Source organism: Tupaia chinensis, unplaced genomic scaffold (genome assembly GCF_000334495.1).
Source record: "Tupaia chinensis unplaced genomic scaffold, TupChi_1.0 Scaffold000644_1, whole genome shotgun sequence".
NCBI classification, from domain to species: domain Eukaryota; kingdom Metazoa; phylum Chordata; class Mammalia; order Scandentia; family Tupaiidae; genus Tupaia; species Tupaia belangeri.
In genome coordinates this window covers 1,242,600-1,269,168 of record NW_006160165.1, presented here as the reverse complement: position 1 = coordinate 1,269,168, position 26,569 = coordinate 1,242,600, and the positions used below count along the sequence as shown (strand labels likewise).

The 26,569-nt window shown below is 45.2% G+C and overlaps 1 protein-coding gene across 1 annotated transcript in view; it reads left to right on the top strand.

Moving 5' to 3' along the window:
- Positions 1-6: 6 nt before the first annotated feature.
- EFNB2 (ephrin B2) overlaps positions 7-26,569 on the top strand; it is a 47,949-nt gene continuing 21,386 nt past the window's right edge. The window contains exons 1-2 of the mRNA XM_006159633.3: positions 7-331; positions 25,668-25,951. Of these exons, the coding sequence (XP_006159695.1) occupies positions 210-331; positions 25,668-25,951 (406 nt within the window). The 5' untranslated portion in view covers positions 7-209. The remainder of the gene's footprint in view (positions 332-25,667; positions 25,952-26,569) is intronic.

The following is a 26,569-nucleotide window of genomic DNA, read 5'->3' as shown; positions in this document are numbered from 1 at the left end:
CCCGAGCCCACCGCGCCGCCGCGCCCCGCGCGTGCGCTCCCGCCCTGCGCCCTGAGAGCCCGGGAGGGCGAGCGCACCTGGCCTCGGCGACCGCTGGAGCTGCCTGGCGCTCCCGGAGCTGCCTGCGGTCTCCCCTCGTCTGCCCTGTTGGATTGGCGCGTCCGGTCCCTCCGCGGCCCGGAGTGCGCGGAGCTGGGAGCGGCTTGGCCATGGCTGTGAGGAGGGACTCCGTGTGGAAGTACTGTTGGGGAGTTTTGATGGTTTTATGCAGAACTGCGATTTCCAGATCGATAGTTTTAGAGCCTATCTATTGGAATTCCTCGAACTCCAAGTAAGTGGCGTCCGCGATCCCCTTCGGTCCCTGCCCCGGGGTCCGTCTCGCCGCGCCGTCCGGGCGGGAGGAAGGGTCAGCCCGCAGAGCCTCGGAGCCTGGTTCTGGAGTCTCAGTTTTCTGACCCCCGCCCCCACCCCGCCACATTTCACTAGTGGAGACTCCTCGCTTGGCTTTCCAGCCGGAGCGCCGGATGGAAGGGGCTCTCTTCCCGCTTTCTTCCTCCGGGCGCTCCCGGGCGCTAAAAGCCCTGGAGGCTCGGGTGTCACGTCCCGGAAGGTGTCCGATGGCGATACCTGACCCTCGCTTCTTTTCGAGGACGAAGGACCTGGCCACAAACAGGGCTGGCTGGCGAATGGGGACTGGCGGACTCCGGAGAAAGGTGGAGATGCTGCGCTTTCGGGGCGTGCAGGCGGCGCGGTCTGGGGCCCGCGGGCGGGCAGGCGGAGGAGCGACGCGGGCAGCTGTGTGGGCCAGCGGAGCGCACCCTTGGGGTGCGGAACCTGGGGTTGTTGTGCCGCCCGCTGCGCCCCTGAGTCCGCGCGCCTGGGCGCCGTGTGGCCAGCTGGGGTGCAGAGGGAGCTCGCTTGTACCGCAGGAGAACTCGGGCGGAGAGCCCATTCCTCCCCGCCCGGGAGACCGGCCTTAGGCTTCACCGGGAGAGCCCTTTGCACGTTGGCCTCTCCCTTCGTCTACAAACCGGTGGTCCCGAATTCTGTGCCGTCTCCTATGGCCGACCTGATTTTAGGAACGCGTTCTGCAAAAAGCTTAGGGCCCTGCCCAGTCAACACTGTTCCTGAAGCCTTCGCCCTTGGGGGTCCCCGGGTAGGAATAAGATACTTTGAATCAGGTTTGCTCTTATTAAGCGATACAGCGGGTAAAAAGCCAGGCTGGTGGAGAATAACTTTGAGTTTGGGCGAGAGTACATTCAGGGTTTAGAAAATGTAGTCTCTCCATGGACACGTAAGGCCTTATTTTGTAGTCTTATACACTTTCAGTATTATATAGTTCCTTATTCTTAGGATACGTTTGGAGTCACAGCCAAAAACTATTTCATAGAATCATAGAATTTTAGCCTTGAAAAACTTAGAAAAAGTGTTAAGATACTGGCTGATTTCTGGGGTAAACAGTTGAGATAGGAGGCGAAATCAATGGCCTAACTGAAGTTGAGCGAGGTGGGCATGGATTTAGGAGTAAAGGGAAGGGGGAATGATTTAGAAATCACGTCTTAATTGAAATTGTATCCACTGTCCTAAAAGTGGTACATTTCAAATTCACCAGCACGTTAACCAAGAATCCCCAGGGCAGAAACGTCACAGTTATAAATCGCCTTACGCAGAAATTATGGCACGGTTCTAGATGGCACTTTCAAAAGCTCCCTGTGTTTAAAAGTTACTTAATACACCGTTCCTCCATGGAGTGTGACCTTGTGTGGATTTTTTTTTTTTAATGCACGATTTGGTATTCGCTGACAAAGTACTGGTGGAGGCATGTGTCCACAGATACCGAGGCTAAGAGTCCAGTTGCGCCGGATCGCGAGGGCTGGGCCCTCGCGCGGTGGCCAGCCCTAGAGTCCGGGAGGCGGCCGGCGGGCGGGCGGGAGCCGGGCCCAGGCTGCAGCCGCTGCTCGCTTTGCGCCTACAGAGGTCACTCTTCCATGCGGAATGCTGGGCGCCCAGGCCCGCCCCTCCCCCAGCCGCTGCTCCGCTCCGCTCTGCACTTTCACTGATCGCCTCTGTTTGGGGCTGATCTTTTTTCTTCTGTGAAGATTTAAAATTTCTATTTAAATCTAATTCAAAGAAATTCCTATGAACTATTTGGCGTGCAGTTCGGAACATGTATCTCTGCGTTATTATTAACAGTTTGTGTGTTTCCGAGAGGATTAGAAATACCTGCTGAGGGTACAAAGGGAGAAGAACACGTATCTTAACCAATAATTATTTCAGCCTACGGTTTAGATAGCAGTAGCTTTTCCTAATGCGTTAAGGATGGTGGTGGGGCCGGTCTGATGTTTGCTCTCTGTCCTCTGATGATTAAGATTAGGCTTTTTTTCCAATTTGGGGCTGGGTGTAAAGACCTTTTTGGGGCCTGCGTTTTGGAGAAGCCTGCCTCCAGCACTGCTGATGTTGCTGATGGTGTGATTCCTTCCTGTCTTCAGAAGCAGATTTTTTAAAAAATTGTCGTGATAATGGCTTGCCTGGAGGACCGAATATTATGTCCCTGGGAAAGGTCTGCTTTGCAAAATGCGCAGCTCCATGCTAGCTTCAGAGATCAGAAACACTTCTTGGAGGCATGATGTGAGAGAGCCTTTTCTAAGTTTGAGAATGAATAAAACTCCCTGATGTCAGGGGTCCGATTTACCAGGGAAGTTGCATACTGACTTCGAAGGAAAAGTTTCAGTCAGTAAATGTTTTGTGGCAGGTAGGTAATCAAAGTCTTGGAAGTTTCAGGTCCGTGCATACGAACTGTGCAACAATCCAGTTGTAAGGCAGCCACGTCGGTAATTAGAGTTGTTTCATTCAGAGGTCAGCTTCAGGAGCAGGTGGTGGACACAGGGAACACACAGCAGCTGTTTGGGTGGAGGGCCCAGAAAATCCTTCCCAATGCCGCATCTCAATAGCTACTTTAATCACAGTCTGTCGGTCCCACCCTGAGTTTATGTAATAAGCCAGAGAAGTTCAGTTACTCAAGCTTAGCGACTGCCTGTTAAAGCATTCATGTTGCATCCAGAGGTTCTGGTTGAGTTGGGCCAGTTGTAACAATTTAGGTCATTCAAGCTTTTTTTGTCTATTATTATTATTATTATTTAATTTAGGAAAGGGCAGCAAAGCCTGCCTTCCATTTCTAAGTACATCTTAGTGGGACAGTTTTTTTTTTCCCCAAGCATGATGTTTTTGTCTAAGTAGCTGGCTGTTTTAAAAAATATATTACTTTTACCTTAGAAGTATGGAATTGGTATTCTAGAATGAATTACACTGACTTTATTGAAGATTTAGCTGAGCATTCATTTTTTCTAAGACTGCCGTACTTCATGCAATACATATTAGTTAACAAAGCGTCTTGCTTCCCCATGTAATTTTTCTCCTACATAATACTGAATTCCTGGTATTGATTGACTTGATACAAAAGAATGCCTGGATAATATCCAGATAACCTATAATACATGGGCTGCAACACAGTCAGGCTCTGAGTAAATACGGGCCTGTCAGAGATTGATAAAATAAGCTACAATGGGTAGTGCTGTTTAAACAGTTCATTCAATAACATATATAAGCCAGCCTGCCTTCCATTGTGTCTGAAATTCTTATTTTTGTAGGTAAACAAATGCACATTCAGCACTGATTGAATAGCCCCTTGAACTGTGCTCCACAGTTTGCGTTTGGGTTAATCTTGTCGGTTTTAATATAGAGAGAAAGAAGCACAAAGCACCAGGGGTGGAATTGTTAGTGCTTTCACATCCACATTCCTCACATTTTGTCAGGATGATAAACTAGGTAATGGACTGTCGTTGTTCCACAGGACAACTGAGCCAGGCGAGCACAAAGGCAGCCGAAGCCATGGCTCACAACGTGCTTGGAGCCTTCTTTTCAGATGAGAATTTATTTGGGAATCATGTGTCTAGGGACTGCACTTCTTAACCTCAACAATTACAGCTTCCAGCCTCAGAAACTGGAGCTGGAGGTTAAGATGACTTGTTAAGCACTTGGTTCTAAATCTTTCACAAAGCTAGCTGTTGACACTTGTCCCTACCGTTGCAAAGAAATGCAAATGACTCCAGCGTTCCTAAATGTTTCTGACTCTTGAGCTAAAGTATAAGGACAGGTGACTTAAGCCCCCACTGGAGAGCAGCTACAAACTCCGTGTTGGAATGGTTTCTCCATCCCGAGTCAGTGAAGAACAACTGGCATATTTACATTAACGATCACGAAACCCCTTATCCGTTACCTTCCTGAGGCAGACCCTTTGGTTGGTGGATCAGAATGATAATTGCCTTCAGACAGACATTGCAGTTGGAGCAACAAAGCCCTTGCTATCTCGACTTCACTGAAACAGTTCAGGTACCTCCCAGGAGCTTCAGAGTGACACCTAACTTCCAGCGCTGTGCCTCACCTAATGGGGAACGATTTGAGATCCCAGCGCGACTGCAGTGATGCGTCATAGCGATGGGAGTGGCAGGGAAAAGGACACACAGACTGAAGATCCGAATAACAAAATGTTTTCGGAAAGGCATTTCTGTAACATTTGTGAAAACTTTTCTTGCAACGTTAACTGCAAATTAGACCAACGAAATGTGCTTCTCAGAAAGATGGTCGAAATGGTCCTTGTGTCTGCCTCCTCTGTGCCTGCCCGTGCTGCTGGCCTGGAGAACCTGTTTTTCAGGTCACTTACTGTACATCTCCATAGATTTGCCTATGAGCTCACTCTTTGTGTAGCAGAGGAGAGCACTAAAGAGGAGTGTTCGACTGTTTAAAATATTTTGATTGAAATATGCACAACCCATAGAACTTTAAGCTGCTGGTCAGGAATTAGCTCTTTCAGGGAAGAGCTCCTCCCTCTTCTTTTTAAGGGGGGAATCAGAATGGGGCTGGGGGGCTGGGGGGAGGAAAATAAGAACAGCAAAGAAGGAAGGATAGCAAATGGGACATGTTCCGAACAGCTTGCAAAAACTCCTGTGGCTTCATTGTCTCTGTAAAGCCAAAGAATACAAAGACATGAGCAATTCAGCCCTTCTCCCATGATGGCAAATGTAAACCGTTGACATGGCTCCCCTGTTTAACTTGTTTAATTCTCATTTTAAATTCAGCACTATACCAGCCGTGTGAACTCTGAAGATTTCTTTAGTAATCCATTTTGTAGTTCCGAATCAAAAACAAAGTGAAAGGGTCTGACACAATTTGCTTTTATTTTTAGGCAAATCAACCCTGGTCATAGTTAATAAGGGGATTACAACCCAGACTAGGTCTTTACAGATGTAATGTAAATCGAGGGCAGAGTATAAAGAAACTGATCCCTTTTGATTGAAGTATGGTAAAAAGGCATAGAGAAACTAGCAGCAGTAATCTGATTGTATGGCAATAAAACCACCATTTTCTGTCTTTCAGATAAAAATAATGTGGTAAATCCATGCAGTTCATAAGATGTAAAGGCAGATAAAGGGTGAAGCCATGGCAACATATAGATTAGCTTGATGTTAGAAATGACACGTCTCTGAAAAGGGTGTAGACGGAGGCCCTTGCTCCAGGCTGTTGGGTATTATGTGAGAACCACACAGACTTGGAAACTGGGATTAGAAAGTATGAAAGCTCTACTTGTGGTCTGGGATGGCTAAAGCAGTAAAGAAAAGCTGCTCAGTTCTTGCTCATTGGTGGTGGATAATATGGCAAAGGTAGATTTCATTGACTGCCTTTTTCATAGATTGAGATGGAGGCTGATTAAAACTTCAGATCGCGGCAGTTGTTAGGGCCTGGAAGATTTTCCTTTTTAACTCCTGGCCTAACAGCGGCAGCCATTCTGTAGGATTAACTGCACTCGCCGGCCTTGCCTTAATCTATTTGGGCTTCAGGCAGGGACATGCTGGGAAGGAATAGAGACCAGAGGGGCTAGGTAGGGCTGGGGTTATCTGAAAAGAAAACAGAGACCTTTTGATTTCAGCCATCTTTCAGCCCAACTCCATCTCACGCTGCATGGGAGAGGTGAAGGTAAACATTGCGCATTGTCGTCCCTCCAGGCCACATGCCTCTTCTGTGAGTTTTCCCGCCCAGGAAAAATGCATGCAAATAATACAGTAAAATAGAAAAGGGGAATTAGTTTGAAGTCAGACTACTAGTCGGCCAACGTTCCCAAACCAACAGGCTCTTTCTAGATGATATTTTACTCACAAATGTGAGTCCTTACCTTTGAGTTGGGATAGGTGAAGGATAAGCTCCCTTAGTGTAAATTATAGGGTTATAAAAATGGCGGCTTTGCCCTGCTTTAAAGTTAGAAACAAAAAAGATCTCTATGCTGTTGAATCTTATTGCCCTCTGTCCTGAAGAGCCTTGTAAACAAGCTGGACTTTGGTTGGTGCCCTTCCACACTTTCCATTTTAGTCATTAAACAAAATAAGCCATTGAATCCAGGATTGGGGCCCATGCAGAGTTGACATCCGCAGTTGGATCAAGCCAGAAAGGAAATATTTGCTTTATGGCCTCCTTTTTGGCATTACAGAGAAGTCTGGGCATTTCTTTAGGAGAGCCGGACCCTTGAGACATTGAAAATACTGAAGGCTACAAACCCCCGAAGTGTCTTTCTTGATGAAGTGGGTCTTGGGTGTGTTTTACAAAGGGAATTTGGGGCTGTGTGGGTTTTTTTTTTTTTTTGGTTTTGGTTTTTATGTTTTTCCAGCAACATGGGGCCTTTCTAGATTTCACCATTCTTCGGGTGTTTGATGAAGATTGCCATTAAATCCCAAGTATTCTATTTTAGACCCATTTTGTTGATTTTGTTCCTAATTCTCAGACAGCTGACTTGACCATCTGTTTTGAGCTGTAGATATGTTGTAATTGTTGCCTGCTTTTCTCGTTACTATGAGATTTACTATACTCATTACTGTGGAGTTTTCTTAGGCTAAACACATTTAAATGTTCCTGCCCTTGACCTGCCATACGTGCCAGCTACCTTACCTTCCTTTCTAACATAATTCAGTAAATCTAAAAGACTCATTTTGTTTGTCTGGATTCTTCAAAGGGAAGGGACACCCCCTAATTTACAAGCTGGTCACATCTAGGCACCTTGCTTTCTGCATTTGACAATGATTGCTAATGGCCATTCAGCTAAAGTATTTGCTTGTTAACAGGGAACAGAGCATGATAAATGTCCAGCAAGCTTGCGGCCTCCTTCAGCTTTTCAGATGCAGACTGGTGCATATTTATGGCAGGCAAATGACAAAAGAAGAAGCTGAATTGCCCTGGCCTCCAGCTTTCTATTAAGAACAGGGTTAAAGTGATTAAAGAAATGATTCAAGGAAGCCCTCCATTTGTTTATTAAGTCATGGACATTTAATGCTGTGTCCTACCTGCATAAGGATAATACCTCAGAAGAGTTGAGATTATTAGAATGGTGAATCTAGAAAACCAATGAAAAGAACAGGTGACCAGTTATGAAATGCTTTTCGTGTGCACTGAATGCCAGGTGAACCTATTTCTGTTGTTCCAGCCGAGAACCAGCAGTGGCTCTAAACTATTAAAATATTTTCCTTTTCATGTACAAATCCAAATATGTAATTCTAGTCCAAAGCCTTTTGTGGCTGGCGAGAGCATACTTACTTATTTCAAGCGGAAAACATAGTAGGAAAAAGCTCCATTAAAGAAAAACAAGTTGTTCCTACCCTGAGTGAGTCTCTAAACAAAATGTGGAGAAGTTGGCAGTAGTGGAGTATTAATAGTTTGCCGTTTCCACTCTTCAGCGCGTGAGTGGGTAAATGTCCATGAGACGCTGGGGTGGGCAGACTGTGCTGTGAGTAGGCCACAGGTGTCTGCCATCCTTTGAAGACTTGGCTTTTTGCTGTGCTGTATGTAGATCCATTATGTTTTCCACATAGAATGATGAAGCTGGTGTATTATTCTTAATTTTGTGATTTCTCATTCGTATTTACTTGTTCTGTGTCTCTATGACACACTGTGTGGTTTTTCAAAGCGTGGGTGCCATATGTGACAATCAAATCAACACTAATACCGTATACATCACTTTCAGCAGAAAACTTGACATTCTCATGTCTCCGAAGTATTTCTTGCCTGAGCCCTTCCTCCCAGCCTCTGCTATCCAGCCTGCTCCCGTCCAGTCTCTGCTATTTACACTTGTCTTTTCTGCTGTTGTATCTTCAGGTCTTTCTATTTCTGCCATGGAGCGCGGACATTTGGTACATGCTGAGCCGTGTTGTCTTTCATAGCCTGGCTTACTTCTCTTAGCATTAAATCTTCTACAGTCATCCATTTTGTATTCAGCTGCATCCAATTTTAATTTCAATATTTGTATCACTCTTCTAATACTTGCTAGTAAAGTCTCTGTTGCCGCTGAAGCATTGATCTGTGCTTTTCGTCTACACCAGCCCCTTACCACCTCGTAAGTAGTTAGGAGCGCCACTCAGATTTCTGAAACCAGCACATCAACATATTTGCATTGGAGGAAGCGAGTGATTATAGGTAGCCAGTCCTGAGGCTTTAACTTGGTAGCAGGGACTTGTTGAGGCTGTGTATCCCCCCACCCCTCACTCCACGACACCCCTGTTGACCTTCAGTCCACACTCCGTGTAGAGTACCTGACCCATGTGCATAGCTAGAACTCTGACCGTCCAAGCCAGATGTGCCTTGCAACCTGTTTTCTAGCCTCTTACATTGTGGCCGATGAACGAGAGACAGAGCATGGTTTTGTGTCCTAAAAACAAATGTGCTTTGGAATTTTAGTCCTTGCTCCTTCTACTACTTGGACTGGCCTGCTGTGTCCCAAAACCTTTCATTGACCTTGAATCAGAATTTCCTGATGAGTGAGTGGGCCAGAAGAATCATGAAGGCCAGCCCATAACATACCTAGCTGGAGAAGCTGGAAGATGTCATTTCCACTTAACCCTCAGAACTACTTTTTGGATATATTTTAGAGAAAAACAAGCTCTCGTGAGCCTTGACTGCCACCTTTCTATGGGAAAATGGTCATCATGTCGTAAAGCTCATGATTTCCCCTAGATGTGGTCCCTCTCTGCTTACCATGTAAATATAATCTCTTTAAATCTCTGTAACCCCACACACTTTCTACACACTTCACATATATCAGGTCATTGGGAAAATCATAATGTCTTTTTCTGTGCAGAAATGCGCCATGACTTTCCTGAGAACCCCATAGACCCAGGTGCACATTTTCACATCTTCACTGTCCTAAAAATCACAGCAAACCTGGCTCCCTTTCGCTGCTCTCTGCTTCCCTCTGGCCAGCTCTGGCGGCCAGTAAGTATGGGGCTGATGGATAAGACAACCTAGACTAACGTTTACGGCTGCCTGTGTGTCCTAACCTGTCTCCTCCTACTAGAGATCTGCTCTTGGACGCCAGGAGAGCAGAAGCGCCTGAAGAACTTGTGAGAAAAGGAGTTCCTGGTTCCTGAAGCTCCAACACGTTCCCAGAGGTGCTGGTGCCACTCTTTGAGAGCTACCACCCTTTTGGGGAAAACAGCTCAACAGTAGGCCATCATGCTTTACAGAGCTTCTTGGGGGTCTCTAAAGACTTTGTGGGCCTTGCCATGTGCTTATTGATGGTCAGGCTTGTTATGAGACTTCGAGAACACACAGCAGAGCATTCTCTACCCTCAAGATTTAAATTCTGAGGCCAGTGGTGAAAAATGCAGGTGTAATAAGCACCTTCCCTGGTAGATACCAGGCCCTGGCATGCCCTGGTAACCCAGGAGGAAGAGGGTGGTCTTCATCCTGGAGAGGGCTTGAGGAACTGCCTAGGGGAGGAGAAACGTGCATCTCGAAGGGTGCCTTTCTAGGCAAAGTCATAGTAGACTGCTGGAATAAAGAAGCAGTAAGCAAGTAGGTGTATCCAGGCAGCCTGGGGCTGTGCCTCGTCTTCCTGTACATGTGCCCCCTTATTCACACGGCTGCCAGAGTTCAGAGGCCATGCCCACAAGTGGACCAAGTGCCCCTGTGGGACAGCTGACCCACTGTTTCAGCCGCCTTTCTGATGTGAGAATTCCCAGAGCCCACTGCTTTTCAAAGCCAGTGTGATAATGGATAGTTGAGGCAACTGGATTTAGCAAAGTCAGTGAGGGAAGTGCCACTGTAGTTTAATCAAGAGCCCAGGCTTTGGACTTTGGCTGTCAGAGAGCTCCAGCCCAGCGTTGCTGTCTATCAGCTGTGTAACTTTGGGAGGGTATGCTCCATGTCTCTCAGTCGTCCCATCTCTAAAACAGAGATAATACTATGATAGTCCTGAATGAAACAGTAGTGAAATTGAGGTCTGGGTTAAATGTGTTTGAAGTTTAGCTCTGCGCCCGACACAATGAACCAATCAACATGAGCTATTATTAATAAAAATTAATCGAGTGTCTACTGTTGTCTGGCTGTGGTTCAATTTGCCATCCACATACAAAGAGAAATGAAAATCCTCTGTTAATATAGACTGTAATATAACGCTTTCTTCCCCTTTTACACTCTCTGACTTCGTACAATATTTCGTTTATACGACAGACTTCTACTCATCCTTGAGTTTCTGCTATATGGCACACCTTTTTATTTCTCCTCTACCCAGCTGGAAGCTTTCTCTGTGTTTCCTGACCCCTGGCGCCTTCTTAAAACATTTATAACCCTGGACAGCCCATTCGACTGTTCATCTGTGCACTGAGAGTGGGGCTTTGTCTGAATCCTTTTTCTGTGTTCTAGTAAAGGGCACAGTAAGAGGTTGGATTGTTGAATGCATACATGAATGCAGCCACTAGGGAAGGGCAGTGTGGTTTCTTTTGCACTGATATTATAGGGTATTTCTTCATCTAGGAGCCTCCTTACTGGTAGATGTAGTTTTATGTCAGAGCAGTTGTGCAAAGCACTGACTGGGGGGCAGCTGCTGATCTAACAGCTGGACAGATAGCCACTAACCCTTCATAGTGACCAGATGAGGGAAGTCATTGTATTGCCCTGTCATGGGGAAACTGAGGCCAAACTGGGTCATTAACTTGCCCAAAGTCATATATAGATAAGAAGTGGGTTTGAGTGCAGGTACTCTGGAGCAGGGTCCTTTTCCTTCCTTCTGTCCTTTCTATGCCATAGCGTGGAATAGTCACTGTGCAAGTCAGTTATGCATGCCTTTACCCAAAACAGTGCACCCAGGGTAAACACAAACGAAGCTTGGGTATAATTATTCCACTATTGTTTTCACTTGCAGTCACTTTCTTATGCATCTTTTGAATCTTTTTTTTCTTTAGAGAGGTTTTTGCTATAGGGCATGTGTACTCATCAGAGAGACAGAGAAACAGAGAGACAGAAAGCAAGAAATCACCCCCCAGGGGGGATGGCCACACCACAATCCCCTCTCCTCTACTCTCCTCTCGGGATTTTGAGCACACACGTACACACACCTGGCATGAGTTTTAAGTCGCCAGGTCCGGGAATTGAACCCGACTTTGTGGGAGTCCAGTGACATAATCATTACGCCATCTGCTGATCCCTACGCTTTGACTCTTTGTAAGCTAGGCTATACCCAAAGGAAATGGGATAATGGTCAGCACACTTCAAGGATGACTGGACAGTAATAACAGTATATAATAATGTATTTGTTGAGTGTTCTTCCTTTGACAATTAACATTTTTCTTTAAAAAATTTAAATATTTGAATGGTTCTTGCTGGGAGAGGAAGAGCTCAGATTTTAAGGAGGGGTTACATTTGGTTAGATGCTGCATGGATGTCAAGCTAAGGAGAGAGTATGACATCTTTTTTAGAGTCTAGTCACAATTAAATGGCATTTTATTTTGGCTCTTGGATTGGTGCCAGCTTCCAGCTTGTCAGAGCTGAGAAGACTCAAATCAAGTCCAGGCCTAGTTCTACAGCAAACTGGGATTCTGGCTTCTTGCCTGTGGATTCATTCAGTACAGCCCATCTGGCTTTTGATGTTCTGCAAGTTTAGAGCGGTTTGTTTAAGGAAGCCAGGCGGCGAGTCCTGGTGGGCTCAGGGTTCTCTGGACTGCAAAGTGGCCCCTCTCTACCGTGCCTGTCATCTGCTTACCTGCAGGCTAGGGACAGTTAGAGGCCTGGCCCACCCAAATTGCCATTTCTTTTAGAACTCTGGGTCCAGCCTGTCCTCTCTCATCCTCCTCCTCCATGCCACTTACGTTTAGTTCATTAGCAACCTATCAGGGTAACATTTATTTTAGTTTGCCAGAGGGCTGATGCATTCACCAGAGAGAGACAGAGATGGGTTCCGTGAGAAAGCAACCTCCTGTGGGGGGGTGGCCATGCTGCATTCCTTTCTTCTCTGTCTTTCCCTGTTTTCCGGATTTTGGGCACAAATGCATGCCTCTTTCTTTCTTTCTTTCTTTCTTTCTTTCTTTCTTTCTTTCTTTCTTTCTTCCTTCCTTCCTTCCTTCCTTCCTTCCTTCCTTCCTTCCTGTCTTCCTGTCTTCCTGTCTTTCTTTCTTTTCTTTCTTTCTTTTTTTTTTTTTTGGGGGGGGAGAGGTTTTTGCTATAGGGCGCGTGCGCTCACCAGACAGAGAGACAGAGAGACAGAAAGCGAGAAATCACCCCCAAAAGGGGATGGCCACACCACAATCCCTTCTCCTCCGTTCTCCTCTCAGGATCTTGGGCACGCATGCACATGCACCTGGCGTGAGTTTTAAGCCACCGCGTCTGGGATGCGAACCGCGGTTGACTACGTGGGAGTCCAGTGACATAGCCATTACGCTAACTGCAGGTCCCCCTGGTGTGTTTTTCAAGCCGCTGGTAGACCACGTGGGATCAGCCCCCTTAATCACCACACCACTGCCTGGCCCTATTTTATTACTTTATTTAACTTCTGGGGTGTTTTTGGTTGTTGGTCACAGTAATTCCAGACTGCGTGTTGTGAGTAAGCAGGAGAAAAGTGCATTGTCCAGAGAGTCCCAAAGGCGAGCGGTGCACACTTCTACAGGACACATGGTTTAGGTGATCCATGCTGGCAGCCAGACCTGCTGCTCTGAAGCCTGCTTCAGGTCCTTTTCTTCTCTCCTTCCCCTGCGCCAGGGCTGTGGCATAGCCCTGAGACCTGAGGAGGACATCTCCTGTCCATGCCCACAGTGGACCGATCCCCAACCCTCCTCTGGAGTCCTAGAAGGAGGAAGTGTCTGGGAGGCAGCCTCGTAAACCCTGTGGCTAGGCCTACTGTGCTCTACTGGCAAGGAGATCTCTTCTTCTATCAGGAGAGAGCTGACAGTTTCATCTCTTCTTACACCTCATTTATTAATGGAGTCATTCTTTACTTACAGACGCCTGCAGAGCACCCCATCTGTGCAGGGCACTGGCATGGGCACAAGCGGACTTAAGGGTCCGGTGCTGAGCAGTCTTTCAGTGTCGTCTTCCCCCTCAGGGGGAGAGATCTGATTTTAATAAAAACACGAGTGAATTGTTCTTAAAAATTCTTTGAAATTGAACAAAGCAGTGGGTGATGGTGAGAGAGGAAGGGACCGGGAGGGGTGATCTAGAGGCTTGGCCTTGAGTCTAGAGCTCAGTAGTGCTATGCACTGAGCCAGATCTTCCTTGCATTCCTGTGAGTGTTTAAATGCCAGCCCATTCCCTATATGATATATGTCTGCTTTTCATCTCTGTGATTTTTCCCACTCAGGTAAATGAGCAAATGGATCTGAACACTTAGGTCTAAAACAACAGAGAACCAGCTGGAAATGCCCTTTGAATTTCTTTCTCTATGAAAGCCATTTTTCTTTCTGGTGCCTCACCTATAAATAACACAAGTTCCACCGTCCTTTATAGGCTCTTGCTAAAAGCTTGGTTTGGAACAAGACCGTACAGGTACAAACAAATTATGGTTGGGAAAGAAGCCTGCCCTGTCTCCCTGTCTCTGAGGGTTATGAAATCCTTGTTTCAATAATGCAGTCGGCATGGTTAAGACAGCAGGACAGAGTTTGGCATTTGTGAGCTGGTTCCCCTCCGCACTTTCCCACTGTATTTCACACTACTTGGCCTTCCTCATTAAACCCTCCAAGTTTGCCTTATCTAGCTACACACTTCAGGGGATACTTTTTTTTTTTAAGTCTTGGTGGTGGTGTGCCAGGTTAGTTATGAATGTAAAGATGTCTGTTTTTGTTTTGAGGTAGGTGGTTGGTTTTTGTTTCGGATTTTATCGCGGAGATATATCAGTCTTTGTTAATCTTATCTGTGCATCACACATTGGACGTTGACCTACAGATGATTCATACATAAAGCACAAGATAGAGTTTGCAACCTGAATATTACAGGCATGTCTCTCTGGGAACTGGAGGTTTTCACAGCAGTGACAAATTCTGGCATGGATAAAATTAGAATACATACTTGTGTTATTTTCCTGAAGAAAAAAATACTTAAAGTATGAATGTATTGGCTCACATTTTAAAATAAAATGTACTTTATCCATCAGTTTTGAGCATTCTATTGCAAATAAAAAAACAAGATTAACATCAAAAGGAGTCAGTTTTCATTTGATTGTGAAGCACTGTAGGCTGTGAAATTTAATATTATTTTGACTCATACGGTAATTGTGGAATGACAGAGGGAAATGGATTATGTTTAAATAAAAGTGTACACAACAGCACACACGAGCTCTATCAAATGCAGGCTGAGGTCCCTGGGCCATGAATTGGGCCCTCCAGCACTGTCATTGCAGGTCCCATGTGATAAGTAAAACTTTCATTTAGACTGTAGTTTTATACTCCCCCCCAAATGCACGCAGAGATAAAAAGGCACTGTAGGCCTCACCTTGGAGAGTTGCTAAACTGGTTTGAGCACCGATGGGCTCACCATGCCATTGAATTTCTGTGCTTCTCATCTTTCCTTTTCTTGAAAAGATTGTACCTGTCACTTGTGTGAAGTTTGAAAAGCACACCTTTCCCCCACCCCTTTGCCCTGGGATTTATAACACTTTAATGGTCCCAAATTGCATAGGCTCCTTTGGGCCCCCTTTGCTTTTTCTTGAATAAATTGGGTTCATGTTGCAGATATTTGTTTTAGAAAAGTGTGAAAGGGGCACCTGCGAAAACAGGCGATTATTCCAACACACACACACACACACACACTCGAATTAAAGCAGAAGATGCCAATGAGATCCTCCAATTGCTACCTTATTTCTCGGAGGTTTAGAGCCACTGAGAAGATAGTGGTGCGCTCGTTGGAAGTTTTAAAGTAATTACTCCTTACTCTGAGCAATGGTGTCTGCTAACCTAATTCTTTATAAACCGGACACCCTGTTGCTTCACCCCACTATTCCTCTGGTTGCAGAATGAGACTGTTGAAACTTGTTCTGATGTTAAAGTGCAAAAGGGGGCAGTAAAGTGCTATCCACAAAAAGGGAAAGTATTTTCCCAAGTATTCCTTATGGTAGGTATTGTCTCTGTCTTTCTTGAGCCCTGATTTTATTTATTCATTTTCTAACAAAACTCTGCGTTTCGGCATTCAGAGAACATCTTAGGAAGCTGCTGCAGCAAGCCTGCCTTCAAGGGGAGGGGGCAGGGCCCAGCATCCTGCCTGCCCATGGGATGTACCATTGTGTTCACAGGCTCCCGGTGCAGCCCGTCTGCAGGAGGGTTTGTTCTCCCCAGTGCAGAGAGCGCGGGGCGGGGGTGGGGGGATCTTGGTCTTCCTGTTCATGCTGCACCAGCCCCACGTAGGCGTGGAAGGCTGAATGCAGAGTGGAGTTCAAGGTCAAGGGTTCTGGCTCTCTGCAGCAGTGCATCCTTTGTCAAGAGGTGCTAGGAAAGACTGACCAGTTACAGCAAAACTGTGCAGCTCTCGTCCCCCTTGGAGTTTCAGACTAGCTAACTTACATTGGACTTCTCTTCCTCACTATAGCCTGTGGCATTTAACTAAAAGTAAAAGCATTTTATTTTTAAAAAATGGGTGTTTTCCAAAGTGTGCTGAACTCAAAGTGTGCTTAATACAGAGTGCTGACTTTTGAGTAAACCTGTTATATGACGTTTGCCCTGCTTGAGCGAGAGTGAGCCTGTTTCTAAAGCTGGGATTCAGGTTCTTTGAAATGTTAGCTAACTCCCAGATTGGTGTAGTTTGATCATTAAGAATAACTGGAAGCCCGTATTTTTTATTTATTTGAATAAGCAAGCTGTATGTTACTACAGTGTTTGCAGACTCAAACTGATTTCTTAAATAGTCCCTAATACAGAGAGTATGATGGTTTATTTGCATTCCAAAGAATTGCATCCAAAAAAAGTCTACATGCATTAAATCTCTTAAATTCTCATTTTTAAAATCGAGAATTATGAAGGATAGTTCAAGAAGATAGTTAGCTTTTTGAAACTGTACATTAAAAAATAATCTAATCACATATTAAATGTTTATTCCAGAGAATTTTGAAAAACACAGGAATCAAAACTTACTGTAAGCTCACTGTCCAGTAGCCCAGAGAGGCCTCAGGGAGAGGCCCTGTGTGTGACCATCTGTGTCATATTTGCAAAGGAAGCAACATACACGGAATAACACATTTATACATGCCTGTTTTCTACTGGACGTAGCTATCTACCTAACTCTTATGATTGAATAGTACAATGACAAACTTTTTATGAGAAAGAAAAAAATAAAATTAATTCTTCATGAAAAGTAACGTGGGGGAACTAGTGGCATGGTGATTAAGGCAGCTGGATCCCACACGTCCTACTGTGCAGGTCAAGTCCCGGGCCTGATGGCTTGGAGGACATACCCAGGGCATGTGCATGTGCACCCAAAATCCTGAGAGGAGAGTTGAGAGGGGATTGTGGCGTGGCCCTTTCCCTTGGGGGGGAGGGTGATTTCTCTCTTTCTCTTGCTCTCTGTCTCTCTCTGGCGAGTGCACAGTCTCTATAACAAAAATTAAAACTAAAAATAAAAAAGTCATGTGTATCCCCTTTTGAATCTCTCTCTGCTCGGTGGTGCGGTCCAGAGAAGGACTTCCGGTATAGACCTCCTGTCCCCCCGCCCACACGCTCCATTTGCACGTGTTTGCACACGTACTGGCATACATGGCAGACCTTGCATTGTCCTCTTAGAGAAGTAGCACGGCCCGATTTCTCAGGTGCACCATACCTGCCACAGTGGGCAGAAGTATTACATCAGTCACCTGCGAGCTACGTGCATCTCATGAGATGGAATAGCCCCTGGAGCAGCGCTGCCCTGGTTAAATAGAAGCGCCACACAGCTTGTCTGAAAAGCGCTATCCCCGAGTTTGTCCAGAAGTGGGGTGGGCTGACCCAGTTACTTGTGTGGACAAAGAAACTGGCCCTTCCTGTCTTTATCTTTTTATTCCGATCTCTTTATTCTATGCCATCTTTTTTTGGAGAGGTTTTCGCTATAGAGTGCGTGCTCTCGCCAGGCAGACAGAGACAGATAGAGAGACAGAAAGCGAGAAATCACCCCCTAGGGGGGATGGCCACGCTGCAATCCCTTCTCCTCCATTCTCCTCTCGGGATCTTGGGCATGCACGCACACGCGACCGGCGTGAGTTTTAAGCCACTGGGTCCGGGACGCGAACCGCGGTCGACTATATGGGAGTCCAGCGACATAGCCATTACGCTAACTGCTGGTTCCCTATTCTGTGCCATCTTGATGTTTCTGCCTTTAATGACTAACTGTACCCTGCCCTGGTTTGTGTGGTGACTGTGGCCTCCTCTCCGGTGTACCTCCCTCTGGCGAAGCCACAGGTGGTCTGGGTCACAGGTATTTTCACTGCCTACATCAGCACCCTTTGCCACTCAGCCTTTGGGCGTTCTGGGTTAACCTTGAAGGACGTGGATGAAGTCACAAGATGAGCGTACCGAGGTGCGGGCAGTGCAGTCAGGGACAGGCAGCAGTGGGGGGGGAGAAAGCGGAAGCTGGGAAAATGGAGTGTCCACTGGTGGGAGCCGGAGCGGGAATTCGGTTCCACCATGTTCCGGTTCCTTAGCATTCCTCCTCCAGCTTCCCGAAGGTCCTCCTGACTACTGGGTGAAGTTCAGAAACAGATGTGGCAGCCGCTGTCTCGGGCTGGCCTCCCAGACACCCTCCGAGGCTTGGGGATCAATAATGGCCAGCCGGAGGTCCAGACTTGATGTCCCAGGGCAATTGAAACCACACGCTGCAATCCCGAACTCGGAGCAGCTGGTTTACGGAGTCAGTGCGTTAAGCCAGTGTTAAAAACAAGCGTGGGCTCACAGTAGACCAACACTTCCTGCTGTCTGCATCGGCTCTGCCGTGTTCTAGTCCACACACATTAAAGAATATCATGTTGCTCGAGCACTGTAATAGGAAAACTTCTACAATTACGAAAATGAAGTTGAAATGTCTAAACTATTAGGTCGAATTTAGATTATTAAATATTAATGTCTAATTTAGATTATTAGATTTATTTGACATATTCCCCGTGGAAGTATTAGAGTTTAGCTTGGTGGATAACTTTTAAATATTTGAATTAAATGGGTTGAATAATCCAAAGGTAAAAATAGATTCTGACATCAACAGACATAGACATGTTACTTGGAAACCCTGCCTTAGGGCTTCCATTTTATTTCACATTGTATTGTATTATCTCTGTATCTGATTCAAAGTCATGACTTCTATTGTCTTGCTTGGGAATGGTTCACTGGGAGAAACCATAGGAGTTGCCTATTGGCGCTCAGAGCACCCCCTTTTCCTTTGGCTGCCAGGACTTCTCCAGGGAGAGTGCATGAAGCCATGGTACCTGGATAGACCCTGAGCCCTGAGACTCTCCTCATGGGTCCAAAGATGCAGTTGCCCTCTCCCAGGAAGACATCAGAAACTGTGATTTGGGGTAGTCCCTTGCAGAGAGGGGGCTGGCCTGGCTCTGTTCTCTCCTGTCTAGGACATAAATCACCATGAGCTCTCTTTGTTTTGTATTTTGAATTAAAAATCGTCAGAGTCTATTAAGTGATATCTCTTTCTAATCAGTTTTGTTCAGGCAAAGTTTAAAAAATCAACCTTTCTCATAACTGCGGAGGTTTTCTTTTTCTTTTTAAAGAAATATTTATTTATTTATTTATTCATTCATTCATTCATTTAATTTGACCAGAGCTACAGAGAGAGAAAAAGTGGGAAAGCAAGCCAACGGGTCCAGGATTCGAACCATGGTTGGCCATGTGGGAGTATCCAGCACCTTAACCACCACACCACCTGCTGTTCCCCAACTATGGAGGTTTTCTACTGTGTTGTTTTTGGTTTCAAAATGAACATTATCTCAGCAAATGAAGTCTGTGAATAGTCTTCTAGAGATTTAAAATGAACCTGTTGTCACCACCATTACTCCTTTTTGTTTTTAGCCTTTCCAAAGTCAGCATAGGGTAATTGTAGTACTAACTTCTGCAGAATATTCCGGGCATGGACGTGCCGTCCTCTGACTTACTGATGTCTCTAACAATCTCAAAGTAACAGAATCCAAATAGGAATCCCTTAGCTTCAAACATGGAAGTCTGTTTACTCCTTCGTTTCCCACTAATGAGATGTTATTAAGAAGTCCCGTTTGCTCTCCATGCCCACTCTGCTCTATGTATCGATCCTGTGGAGTCCCTCTGAAGCATCATACGTAACACACCAACTCCATGCCGTCAGTCTGGGTGGTCTCCACCTTCTGACTCCTCACCGCCCGAGAGAAGGCACGGACCAGGAGAGCCGAGGGCTTGGGTGCATCCCTTGGAAGAAGCTTCTCCATTCCACAATGTAGAGTGAGCCTGGCGAGGCAGGCCACCCCTCTGCCAGGGCTCCTCATGTGGGGTTTGCTTGCTGCGTGGGGATTGGCTTTCTCTAGATTTTCCTTAATTTCATGGCTTATCTATGAAAAGCTCGATTTAGGGAAAAATATGTTTTACAAAACCAGATATATGCTTTAATGTGATGCAGTGAGAACTGGGAAGTGAGCGGAGAAGCGGGCTTTTCCTGTCATGTGTCATTGGGCACGAGCGAATGTTCATCTTTTTCCCGTATTAGGTATGGAGGGGTGTTCTTCAAAAAGTTCATATAAAATGTGTATTATGAGGGAACCAGCAGTTAGCGTAATGGCTATGTCACTGGACTCCCACGTAGTCGACCGCGGTTTGTGTCCCGGACCCGGTGGCTTAAAACTCAAGCCGGGCGCGTGTGCGTGCGTGCCCAAGATCCCGAGAGGAGAATGGAGGAGAAGGGATTGCGGCGTGACCATCCCCCCTGGGGGGTGATTTCTCGCTTTCTGTCTCTATGTCTCTCTCTGTCTGTCTGGCGAGCGCACGCGCCCTACAGTGAAAATCTCTCAAATAAAAAAAAAAATGTGTATTATGAAAAAGCTATGTGTGTGGATTTCAAAAAATTTTGTGCTAAAATTTTGAACCTCATCTCTCCACAACCTTTTTGAAGCATCCTTCACCCACCCCATGCAGTGTGTTCGTCAAGAGGTGGAGTGGAATGCAAGGTGTTCTGAGCAGGTCTTACCCCAGAGTAAAAAGCCTTGTTAGTGGTTCTGAAGTGTTTATTGCTTCCATTTCCTTCCTCCCTCCCTCCCTCCCTCCCTTCCTCTCTCCCCCTCCCTCCCTTGCGCGCGCTCTCTCTCTCTCTCTCTTTCTTCCTTCCTTTCTTTTTCTTTTTTCTTTTCTTTTTTTTTTTTTTTAAAGGATTTTGCTATAGGGAGAGAGAGTGAGAAGAAAGTGGGAAATCATCCCCCAAGGGGCATGGCCACACCACCATCCCTTTTTCATTCCCCTCCTGGGATCTTGGGCACAGCACACACATGTGCCTGACATAATTTTCAAGCTGCTGAGTCTGGGACTCAAACCATGGTCAGCTGTGTGGGGGCCCAGCACCTTAACCACCATGCCACCTGTTGGACGCTTGCCTTGCCTTTTCAACAGGGAGCGATTATAGAAGGCTGTTGATACTTAAAAATCCTTCCGGAGAGAAAGGGCCAGAGACTCTGGCCACTCAGCTCCCTGTTCTCCAGAAACACTTGTGTGCCTGGGATGGCGTCTTCTGGAAATCCCAACTCTAAGTGGTCCTATTCATATCTTCAGAACGCCTTCCGTGCAAAGTTTACGGTGACTTAAATGGTTGTAAATGTTAGCATCCATTTGTTTATATTTTTTCCACCGACAGTATTTGTTGCGGATCTATAGTAGGTCAGCCCCTTGTGCATTTAGTATTCTGTCGGACACATGGGACCTGCCTGCCTTCAAGGAGCGAGATCGTAAATTCCTGACGATCAGAGATCATTTACTTTTCTGACACTCAGCACCTGGCGCGAAATAGGTTGCTTGAGCCGTTGTGCTCACATTCCTCTTGTCACTGCCATGTTGCTTTAGAAAGTGTGCCCTGGGAGGAGCAGAAACTTCGACAGCTGCTCTGCAGAGTCAGGAATGAGGACCGAGGGCCGCAGGCTAGCATGGTGACATGTGCTGTCTGCGGTCAGGCCTTCCAGCTCCAACCAGTTTGCAGAGAGACCATAATCTCACCAACAGTCCCTCTCATACCTCTGTATCATAAAAATGAACCTGTAGGGGCCAGCAGGTGGCGTGGTGAAAGCGCTGGACTCCGACATGGGTGACCGCCACTCTAATCCCAGACCTAGTGGCTTTTCTCATTCCCCACCACCCCCTGACCCCATTGTGCCCTATAGCAAACTAAAAGGTAATAATAACAATAAATACATATTTTTTTTAAAAAAAACAAACCCGTAAGGCACTTGAATATCTAGTCCTTTTGTATTGCTTTAAATGAAGAAGCATTGATTTTTAAAAAAATGTTTAGAAGTTCTTGCTGTAGGGTGTGTGTGTTCCCCAGAAAGACAGAGACAGAAAGTGAGAAATCACCCCCCCCGCGGGGGGATGGCCATGCTTCAATCCCTTCTCTTCCATCCTCCTCTCAGGATCTTGGGCACGCACACGCACCCAGCGTGAGTTTAAGCCACCGAGTCCAGGACTTGAACCGTGGTCGACTACATGGCAGTCCAGCGACATAGCCATTATGCCAGCTGCTGGTCCCAAGAAGCATTGATTTTAATGAACACTTGAAACAATTACTTTTTAAGGGCAAAGGAACACATTCTTGCCTCAGTTTTTGCCGCAGTGTATTTTCAGAGATGAGTTGACATGTCTGAAGCATGTTAGGAATAGCGGGTTTTGTCAGAATTCACTTTTCACAAGTGTACCGCATATGCTGGTTTAAATTTCACAAGTGTATCGAATATGCCAGGCTTGATTTTACTAAGCCATTCCATTGGTCACCAACGCCCCGCCGTTGCCCATTATAGGCTTTTAGCTCAGTCGGATTGCACACTCTGATTTTAAACCTCATACTGAGGTTTACTGCAAAATGAGCAAAAGACTCATTAAATTATTTATGTGATTTGTGCCTTCTGAAAAAATAGTCTAAAGTGTAGGGATCCTTTGAACCACACTGGCCCATGAACCAAGAGTTCTTTTTTTATTTTTATTTTTTTCAAACTATGAATTGACAAATGAATATTATACATTGAGGGAGGCTTCAAAAAGTTCATGGAAATGTGTGTTATGAAAAAAACTATTTATGAGATTCATATTCTTTTGCACCAAAATAAACTTGTATTTTAATTTTATTTTCCTGTGGGTTGTAGTGTGATATTTCAATACATGTATACACAGGGTAATTAATCTGTGTATACTAATACACACGTGTAATAGTAATTAATACACCTCAGACATTTACCATTTCTCTGTCTTGGGACTTTCAAAACTCCCCGTTTTTTAAAAATTTTGTTATTATTTTAGTTTTGCTATAACATGTCTTTGTAGGAGAAAGAGAGGAAAGTGAGAAATTACTCCTCTGGGTATCCCGTCCGGTCTGGATTCTCCTCTTGGAGTTTTGGGCACACGCATACTTACACCTGGCTTGTTTTTCAAGCTGCTGGGTCAGGAACTAAACTGTGCAATTGGCCATGCAGGATCTAGCCACCTCAACCACCAGGCCACTTGCTGGTCCCCAAACCCCCACTTTTTAGCTATTTGAAATCTACATTGTTACAATTCACCAACTCAACTGTTAAGGGTCGGAACTGCCATACTCCCTAAAAAAGGAAAAAAAAAGCAGTTTGCAATACATGACTCACCACAGTCACTGACTTTCCTTGTGTTCTTGGCCTTCCCTGCTCAGCCCCCGCCAGAGCCCTAACTCAGATTAGGTGAGGCTCCAAAGTCAAAAGGAAGGACTTGCTGGTAGGAGGAAGCTTCCAAGAGCCTTAATTAAAGCAAGGAGTAAGTCTTTCATGGAGAGAACAAGACCTTGGGAGCACTTCACTGAAGAAAGCTGCTTGGTGTGCAGCTCTCTGGACCACGGCTGTGATGTGAATGTGAAGAGTCCTCCACTCTGCAGACTTGAGCAGCTTAGGAGGGGGTGTGGTGCCTGTTCTTCAGAGAACTGAATGGGTGGATGGGGCGATGGGTACACTGGCTGGGTAAGGATCCTGACCCCCAGAGAAGCTGGTAAATGTTAATGGTTGGGTGGCTTGAAGAGCAGAGCTTTGATGGGGGTAGGTGCAGACCCTCAGGCCACAGACTTCAGCTGTAATTTGGGGACACTTCTGCCAGCAGCAGCCACCACTTCCAGGGGGTTGCTCTGTACCAGCCAGAAAGGAGCAGAGTTAGTATAGAAACTATTTGGAGCAGGAGGAGAAAGTCCTGGTAGGAGTTGGTGCCTGGTGCTTATATGCATTGAAGGTTTCCTAAAAGGGTCAAAGCTAAGACACAGAAGAGGGGCACCAGTCACCGCTCGCCAGATCCAGCTGGTACCCACTGCCAGGCATCTTGCCCCCCTTGGCCTGATTTCTAACTGCAGTGACACGTCAGCATCACTGTTGTGTGCACAGGGGTGGGGGGCAGTGAAACAGAAGACCTCATCTGCAGCGTTCTGATTCCGTCACTCAAGCAACGGGCTTGTGTAAAGAAGAGGAAAGTGCCTTAGAATTTATTGCCATTCCAGAGGTTGAGGGGATATCTCTAGGGAAGCTGTCAGTCCCTTGGAGCTGAATTTTAGAAATCTGTCTCCAGAAAACTAAAAAATGGGCAAAAAGGTTACAGGGAGGTTCACGCTAAGTGGTGATCTCCATTTGTCAAAAGTTACAGAATTCTTTAATAGTACACACATAGTTGTTTTTAATCTGTCATTGTTATAAAGGATTCATTTGGAGATTTTATGGTAGATGATTTTATGGTAGATGATTCTCATTTACTTTTTTTTTTTTTTTTTGAATGAATGATCTATGTCCTTGCTAAAGCTCAGCTGAAAAAGAGAAAGATAAATAGAGAGAGAGAGATCTTCTCTTTGGGGTTCCAGTAACACATTCCCGAGAACAAGTGACAGGCCACTGAGTGGGCACCAAGCATTTTTCTGCCATAGCAGAAGCACTGGGTTCCATCTGAATCTGTATTACCATTGTGGTCAGGTTTTGTACTGCTTCATAACCACCCTCCTGCACTTTTCAGAAATTTTCTATCATTTATTAGCAGAAACCTTAGGTGCTGACCTCCCTGTGGGTTGGAAGTTGGGGATGGCCCCTCAACCTTGCTTTTTCTGTCAGTGAATTCTGACCCTCCAGCCATCATGGCCGGTGGGCTTCCTTGGTTAAATAAAGGGCTGCATGAGAAGGATTCAGACCAAATGCTTTGTTCTCTGGCTTTAATATTTTAATGAGCCTGCAGGCTTGGCTGCTTGCGAAAGAGCTGGGATTTCTAAGTGTGTTGTTAGTGTTAGCACTTGTAGAAGGATGTTCATTAGGAAGCTCTTGTTTCAGTTGCTCTGAGAAATTCCCCATTAAGAAAGATCTTTCAGCAGTATGGCCAGCAAGGAAGAGGAAAGGGAGGAGGCTGCTTTCAGCTTGAAAACATTAGGGGGATATTGTATCAGTGGACTTAGTTCTAAAGATTTGCTTCTAAGAATTAATTGGAGCAAATGCATCTCAAGGGAAGGGGAAAAACAAGATTTGTAGAGCAAAGACAGTAGTTGTTGTCCTTGCGAGGAGAGGACTCTTCATTTTGCAGCTGAATCAATACTGAGACTAATTATTTCTGGTTATCTTTTATGGGTTTGTAAGACATTTCTTTTGTTCTGTGTAATAAAAAAACCCATTGTTTGATCAGTGACTGACTAATTATGATAAGTAATTTGAAACATTCTTGATGAAACTTGTCTGTTAATTAACATCTCAGCAAATGGAAACTAACAAGACAACCAAGTGTTACTGCATACGCTGTTCCCTGGAATTGGTGAGGTCTCTCCGTGGCATGCCCAATAAACTAAAGCTGCCAGTGGTTAAAAAACAACAAACAGGTGGGAAGGTCTGACTCACCGTGGAGGAAAAGTGATTGTCAAGTTACACAAAGGAGTACTGAAATGCTGCAGGGAGGGGTTGTAAATGTCAGCAGGTTGCCTGAGCCGTTGCTTAGCTTAGGGAGAGCCCTTCCTTTTTTCTTTCTTTTTTCTTTAAAGCTTAATTCATAAATACATTCATCCCATGTTGATTGGAATGGAGACTTTTGGTAAACGCAAGTGGGGAGTCTGGAAAACGGTAGTTTGGGATTATTAGCATTGACTGGCTGTTTCGTAACTATCACTAAGTAATACTGTTCATTTTTATCAACTCAATGGCTTTTCTTTTATGCTTTTAGATTCCTACCTGGACAAGGACTGGTACTATACCCACAGATAGGAGACAAATTGGATATTATTTGCCCCAAAGTGGACTCTAAAACTGTTGGCCAATATGAATATTATAAAGTTTATATGGTTGATAAAGATCAAGCAGACAGATGCTCTATTAAAAAGGAAAACACCCCTCTCCTCAACTGTGCCAGACCAGACCAAGATGTAAAATTCACTATCAAGTTCCAAGAATTCAGCCCTAACCTCTGGGGTTTAGAATTCCAGAAGAACAAAGACTATTACATTATCTGTAAGTATAATTCTATTTGTTTATTTTTATATAAATTAAGATAAGCTAAATAGGTTTGTATTGATTTTGTTGCCTTAAAATTATTGTGGCAAATAATTTGATGAGAATCATTGCTGAACAATTGTCCCCTTTGTTTTGTTTTTTGTTTTTTGTTTTTTCCAAAGAAACTTTAATTGAATTTCGGACCTTGAACTAACAGTATTCATTAAGTATAAATACCCAAAGAGAAAAAAAACCTCCTAGAATTCTTATAGTATTGAAATAAATGGATTTTATGAGTGTATCAGCGTCTCTACTGACAAAGCCATTTTTAAGGACCATTGGTGAGATTTTGATAGGTAACTCTTGTGTGGTGCCTTTTCTCTTCATCCATTCATCCATCCATTCGCTCACTCATTTGGTTTTTATTACATTCCAGACACCATGCTGAAGTACTAGGGGTTCCACAGAGGACAAGGTGGAATTTGGTACATGCTCCTCACGGAGTTACCAGTCCAGAGAAGTAACTCGCAGGTTGGAAGGGTGGACTTTATAGGCAAATCACAATCATTTATACATGGTCATGATGAAACCAGATTCAGATAAGTAAGACAAAACTTGGGTTTCTCAATGATTTCC